Genomic DNA, 7,500 nt, shown 5'->3' with positions numbered 1-7,500 from the left:
TTTGTTCGCAATGTACCGCTACACAGTCAAATTTAAAACATGTATTAACAACATAATGTAAATAATAACTGTAACTTCTATGTATAAGCTGCCATCTAGTTTCTCTTCTGTAACTGCAGTCTTCTTCACAGGAGAGGACAGTCAAGTTCACAACAAAACCAAAACCCAAGAAAACAGACATGTCCAAAGTCTTCTCTCAACAATTAAGTGTCTCAATCTATTTCTGAACAGTTGAACATATACTAGAGCTGGGCAATTTTTCCCCTAAAAAAAAAAAAAAATCTGTGATTTTCGATTTGATTCTCCCCCCCCTTCCATTTAAAACAAAATAACTGCGAACTGTAAATATATTTAAAAAATATATATTTATTGTATTTAATTAAAGTGCATCAACAAAAAAAATGCAAAGGCAAACCCTTTCTCTAAGTGAGAAGTCACTGTGCAACGATTTTTTGAAAATATGAAATCGATTTGACCTACAAACTTGATTTTTAAATCAAATTGATTTTTTTCCCAGCCCTAATATATACTAGTCCCTGTTCTCCATTTCTACATCAGAAGGGGCACCGAGGCAAGCGTGGCCGAACTGGATACCGACTCGTCCTGCGTCACAGACACACCTCCAGTCCTCCGCGGTGACAGACCTTCTCTCAGCAGACATGTTGACACGTCGTAGCAGGAACAGCTCGGGTGTATCCAAACCGAGCATGCTCAGATCGGCGATTTAAACGGTTTACTGCGTAACGTGTCTTACTGAAATTTGTGAAATCCATAAAATAATTAAACTTTTCTCTTTACGTACAATAACAGAAGATGGAAATCATTTCAAAAACGTTGTAGCTATCTATGACTGTTTGATTGCTAACGTTAGCTCAAAAAGCTGTTAGCATCTTAGAGGCTACTTGTCGCAAAGTGACGTATGCGTGACTCAAATCTGCGCTCTGGCTGCTCTGTTCTGTTTTTGGGTTCTGCTAGAGGGATCTCGAAGACACCGGTTGTGATTTTGAGAGGAAAAGGATCTACTGAAATTTAAATTGTGGGGCGTGGCAGCATCAACGATTCCATTTTTTTATTCCAAGTTCGAGATTGTGACTTAATTTTGGTCGATTTCAAATTAAAATCAAAAGCTTGACACCCTTATTACTGTGTTCATGGACGGAGAATGGGAGGAGGAGTCAGCAGAGTCTGAACCTGTGGATTCAGGATTCAGACCAACCCCAAAAATCTGGATTCAGTTCATCCCTAGTGGATCCCTAGTGGATCTCTAGTGGATCTCTAGTGGATCTCTAGTGGTGACACAACTTCTCCTGGAAACCGCTGCACAGATACAGCAGAGATACAGGTGATGAAAGCTGCCTGTGGAAACCCAGCGTTTCTCTTACTCCCTCTCCCCTCTGTCTCTCCCTCCCTCTGTTTCTCTGTCTCTCTCTCTCTCTCTCTCCCTCCCTCTCTCTCCCTCTCTCTCTCTCTCCTCCGTCTCTCCCTCCCTCCGTCTCTCCCTCCCTCTGTTTCTCTGTCTCTCTCTCTCTCTCTCCCTCTGTCTCTCCCTCTCTCTCTCTCCTCCCTCCTCCCTCCCTCCCTCTGTTTCTCCCTCCTCTCTCTCTCTCTCTCCTCTGTCTCTCTCTCTCTCTCTCTCCCCCGTCTCTCCCTCCCTCTCCCTCCCTCCTCCCTCCTCTGTTTCTCTGTCTCTCTCTCTCTCTCTCTCCCTCTGTCTCTCCCTCCGTCTCTCCCTCCCTCAGTCTCTCCCTCCCTCCTGTCTCTCCCTCCCTCTGTTTCTCTGTCTCTCTCTCTCTCTCTCTCTCTCCCTCTCTCTCTCCCTCCGTCCTCTCCCCTCTCCCTCCCGTCTCTCCCTCCCTCCCTCTGTCTCTCTCCCTCTGTTTCTCTGTCTCTCTCTCTCTCTCTCCCTCCCTCTGTCTCCCTCCCTCTGTCTCTCTCTCCCTCGGTCTCTCTCTCCCTCAGTACTAAAGTGGTTTGAATCCTATTTAAAGAATAGGGACTACTTTGTGTCTATAGGTAATTATACATCTGAGCATACAAATATGACGTGCGGAGTTCCCTGTTCAACATCTACATGCTTCCACTGGCTCAGATTATGGAAAACAACAAAATAAGTTACCATAGTTATGCGGATAACACACAAATTTACATAACCTTATCGCCAGGGAACTATAGCCCAATACAACAATTAAATATGTGCATTGAACAGATTAATGATTGGATGTGCCAGAACTTTCTTAAATTAAATGAAGAAAAAACGGAGGTGGTTGTTTTTGGAGCAAAAGAGGAACGATTGAAAGTCAGCGCTCAGCTTCAAACGACAATGTTAAAAACAACAGACAAAGCCAGAAATCTTGGTGTAGTCATGGACTCAGACCTGGATTGTAAAAGCCACATTAACATAATTAAAAAACAGCCTATTATCACCTTAAAAATATATCAAGGGTTAAAGGGCTTATGTCTCAGCAGGATCTGGAAAAACTTGTCCATGCTTTTATCTTCAGTAGACTTGACTACTGTAACGGTGTCTTTACAGGTCTCCCTAAAAATCAATCAGACAGCTGCAGCTGATTCAGAACGCTGCTGCTCGAGTCCCTCACTAAAACCAGGAAAGTGGATCACATCAGTCCAGTACTGAAGTCTCTACACTGGCTTCCAGTGCCTCAAAGAATTGATTTCAAAATACTTTTACTGGTTTATAAATCACTAAACGGTTTAGGGCCAAAATACATTTCTGATCTGCTACTACACTATGACCCACCCAGACCTCTCAGGTGGTCTGGGACAGGTCTGACCCACCCAGACCTCTCAGGTGGTCTGGGACACTATGACCCACCCAGACCTCTCAGGTGGTCTGGGACAGGTCTATGACCCACCCACCTCTCATGGTCTGGGACCCCACTATGACCCCCAGACCTCTCAGGTGGTCTGGGACAGGTCTATTTGTTGTCCCCAGAGTCAGAACTAAACAGGGGAAGCAGCATTCAGTTTTATGCTCCACATATCTGGAACAAACTCCCAGAAACCTGCAGGTCCGCTGCAACTCTCAGTTCTTTTAAATCCAGGCTGAAGACATATCTTTTTAATGTTGCCTTTCTTTAAATAACCTATTTTTAACTGCTCTTTCTTTAAAATTTGTATACTGCACTGTACATTTTATTCTTTTCTTTTAATGATCTTAAATTGTTGTTGATTGTTTTAATGCTTTGAAATTGTTTTTAATTGTTTTCTAACGGTTTTTAATGTTTCATGTAAAGCACTTTGAATTGCCTTGTTGCTGAAATGTGCTATACAAATAAAGCTGAACTGGTATGACTACAGTGGGGTGAGACAGCTGAACTGGTAGGACTACAGTGGGGTGAGACAGCTGAACTGGTATGACTACAGTGGGGTGAGACAGCTGTCCTCTCACCTTGGTGTGGACGGTGAACTTGACCTTGTCTCTCTCACTCAGAGCGTCGGAGATGTCGACCTGCAGCGTGGCGTCTGTCTGCAGATCCACGTTCACCGCCCGCGGCTGCACAGAACAACATGGAGAACATCAGCAGAACAACATGGAGAACATCAGCAGAACAACATGGAGAACATCAGCAGAACAACATGGAGAACATCAGCAGAACAACATGGAGAACATCAGCAGAACAACATGGAGAACATCAGCAGAACAACATGGAGAACATCAGCAGAACAACATGGAGAACATCAGCAGAACAACATGGAGAACATCAGCAGAACAACATGGAGAACATCAGCAGAACAACATGGAGAACATCAGAACAACATGGAGAACATCAGCAGAACAACATGGAGAACATCAGCAAACAACATGGAAACAACAACAGAACAACATGGAACATCAGCAGAACAACATGGAGAACATCAGCAGAACAACATGGAGAACATCAGCAGAACAACATGGAGAACATCAGCAGAACAACATGGAGAACATCAGCAGAACAACATGGAGAACATCAGCAGAACAACATGGAGAACATCAGCAGAACAACATGGAGAACAACAACAGAACAACATGGAGAACATCAGCAGAACAACATCAGCAGAACAACATGGAGAACATCAGCAGAACAACATCAGCAGAACAACACGGAGAACATCAGCAGAACAACATGGAGAACATCAGCAGAACGACATGGTGAACATCAGCAGAACAACAGGACGATAGTTCTCTCTGGAATACTTGACACTGTGCAAATCAGAATTGACCCTGATGCACCAGGATTTATCTACATATTTACATAATGTAGACAGTAGTTCAATGTTAATGTTATGTCTCTCTCTCTTCTGGCTGTATGTCTCTCTCTCTCTCTCACTGCCCAGTCTTCCAGGAGGATTAATGTGATAAAGGATGGTCATAAATATCTTGGTGTGTACGTTGGTAATTAGACTATAGTCTAAAATAACTGGGAGTATATATATTTGTGTGTGTGTGTGTATATATTTGTGTGTTTATGTATGTATGTATATATATATATATATATATATGTGTGTGTGTGTGTGTCATGTGACAGCCTGATGACTTAACAGCACAGCAGATCATTAACAAACCGACCGTTAGTTAGCCGTTAGCTCAGCCTCTGCTAACGTTCTACCAGTCAAACGTCTCTGACCGGTTAGCTTCAGTTAGCATGAAGCTAACGGCCTGCAGCCTGTTTGGACCCTCAGCTGGATGAACCTGAACCAGTTTAACACCACACACCCACACACCCACACACACACACACACACACACACACACACACACACACACACACACACACACACACACACACACACACACACACACACACACACACACACACACACACTGTAGCCCGTTAGCAGGAAGCTAACGTTAGCCAAAACGTTTAACTTGGCTGGTAAACTGGAGCTAAGGCTACGCTAAGTAGCTTCTTTAACGTTAGCTAAGCGCAGACAGACAGGTGGACAGACAGACAGGTATACTCACTCCCCGGTCCTCCTCGGAGAGGAAGTCGGGTCCGTCGTCCAGCCCTTCCTGCTGCGGAGACAGAGAGCCCAGAGGCGGACACAGCTGTTAGCTCACAGACGCTAACACACCACCACAACAACAACAGACAGACACACAACAACACACACACAGACAGACAGACTCCCGGGGCACCGACAGCGGACCGGACCACCGGCGGCTCACCGGGCCCGTTAACGGGTTGCTAAAGGAGTGAAATGAGAGAAAGAGAGCAGAGAAAAGAGAGAAGCTCACCATCATGGCTGCTAGCTGCTAACGGGTGGAGACAGGAAGCGGTGTGACGTCACCACGGCCAGTCAAAATAAAAACAGGAAGAAGAAGAAAAATGGCTTCATTTTACTGCTATTAATTTGATTTAATAACATGAACTACTGTTTGTTGTTTTCAGCTGAATGTAATGAAAATATATATATATATATATATATATATATATACAAACCTGTAACAAATCTCATTGTCTGAATATAAAAATAATTATACAATAAAAGACGTGTATTAAGTTATAACAATAATTCACACACACACACACTACATTACAGTGTGTTATTAACCATTTATTACATGTTTAAATATTGATTACTGTAAAAATAAAATGTGTGTAATTTTCTGAGTGACCAGCAGAGGGAAACATAACTCAAGGTTTTAAACATACACACACACACACACACACACACACACTCACACTCACAAACAGGCAGACGCACACACACACACACACACACACACAGAGACACTCACACACACACTCACAGGCACACACACACACACACACACACACACACACACACACACACACACACACACACACACACACAGACAGACACACACACACACACACAGGCACACAGACAGACACACACACACACACATGATAAGACCATTGTAAATAAAGCCTTTCTGGTGCTGACACTAAATATGTACATAAAGGGTCCAAGTACACACAAACCAGATAAATACTACAACTAGCACTACTAACACTTCAAAATAAAACTGCTTATTGTTATAGTGTTATGTGTGTGTGTGTGTGTGTGTCTGTGTGCGTCTCTGTCAATGTGTGTGTAGGACTGTGTGTGTCTGGTTGTGGGTGTGTGACTGTATGTGTGACTGTGTGTGTGTGTGTATGTGTGTGTCTGTGTGTGTCTGGTTGTGTGTATGTGACTCTGTGTGTGTGTATTTGTGTGTGTATGTGACTGTGTGTGTATGTGTGTCTGTGTATTGTATTGTGTGTACTGAACATATTTTACAGTGTGCTGTAACTTTTCCTTTTAAGGAGATGTGAACTCCTCTTGTGGGATCAATAAAGTTTCCTTTGAATGATGAATCAGTCGCTGCTTTGACTCTGGACAGACACACAGACAGAGAGACAGACAGGCAGAGAGACAGACACAGACAGACAGAGAGACAGACACAGACAGGCAGAGAGACAGACACAGACAGACAGAGAGACAGACAGACAGGCAGACAGAGACAGACAGAGAGTCAGACAGGCAGAGAGGACTCTGGAGCTGTCTGTTCCTGGTTGGGGATCAATAAAGTTTATCTAAAGATGAAATGAACAAAACTTTATTTCTTGAACACATAAGTTTAAAAAACAACATACATATATTTATATATATGTTTATATATATATATATATATATATATATATATATATACATATATTTAACAGCCTAAGACTGTAGTTTACACAAGATCTTCTGACAGTAAGTTGTGTCCGTGTGTGTCTCTGTCTATGTGTGTGTGTCTCTGCAGCTGTGTGTGTGTGTCTGTGTGTGTGTGTCTCTGCAGCTGTGTGTGTGTGTGTGTGTGTGTGTGTCTCTGCAGCTGTGTGTCTCCATCATGTATTAATAGCAGCAGGAGGATCAGGTTCTACAGCTGAGTCATTCAGCAGGTTTAGATCCTTCACACAGGAAACAGAAGCCTGTAGCAGACAGACAGACAGAGAGACAGACAGGCAGGCAGGCAGCAGGCAGACAGACAGAGAGAGAGAGAGACAGACAGACAGGCAGGCAGGCAGACAGACAGACAGAGAGAGAGAGACAGACAGCCAGGCAGACAGTCTCTGTGTGTTTTCAGGTCCAAACATGGAGACAGACGGAGCATCAGCTGTTCTTCTAACTCACCTGGATGACATCATCGCCTGTTGGTTTGTTTGTTTACAGTACGTCATTACCCATGAGCCTCGGCGGCTGTTACCATCCAGAACTGATCCAGAATCATCAACATTATGTTAATATGGAGTTCTGTGATTGGCTGTTGGTCAGTGAAATGCACCCTGGGAGTTGTAGTTGAAGTGTTCATTGTGTAGATATTTTTCTAACTCTGCTGTTCCCTGATAAATAACCCCAAAAACACCAAGCATGCTGTCAGCCAGAGATACCTGTAACCGTGGTAACCAGGACTGTAAACTGACACCCACCAACCCACCAAAAATGACCTCTAACTTTGGGTGACAGGGTGAAGTTAGGACCCGAAATCCCCATCACCACACCCACCAGA

At 43.6% G+C, this 7,500-nt stretch overlaps 1 protein-coding gene across 3 annotated transcripts in view; it reads right to left on the bottom strand.

Annotated features, from left to right (window-relative positions):
* Window positions 1-5,295, bottom strand: part of snx6 (sorting nexin 6) — a 24,646-nt gene extending 19,351 nt beyond the window's left edge. Inside the window, exons 1-3 of one of the 3 annotated variants that reach the window (XM_028566560.1) lie at window positions 5,236-5,295; window positions 4,963-5,013; window positions 3,410-3,514 (exon numbers count right to left, since the gene is read on the bottom strand). In XM_028566560.1, coding sequence (XP_028422361.1) covers window positions 3,410-3,514; window positions 4,963-5,013; window positions 5,236-5,241 — 162 coding nt within the window. In that variant the 5' untranslated portion in view covers window positions 5,242-5,295. The remainder of the gene's footprint in view (window positions 1-3,409; window positions 3,515-4,962; window positions 5,014-5,235) is intronic. The other 2 variants (XM_028566561.1, XM_028566562.1) reach the window with 2 other exon arrangements.
* Window positions 5,296-7,500: the final 2,205 nt, after the last annotated feature.

This window comes from Perca flavescens, chromosome 20 (genome assembly GCF_004354835.1).
Source record: "Perca flavescens isolate YP-PL-M2 chromosome 20, PFLA_1.0, whole genome shotgun sequence".
Lineage (NCBI taxonomy): Eukaryota > Metazoa > Chordata > Actinopteri > Perciformes > Percidae > Perca > Perca flavescens.
This window is presented reverse-complemented; position numbering and strand designations above follow the sequence as displayed.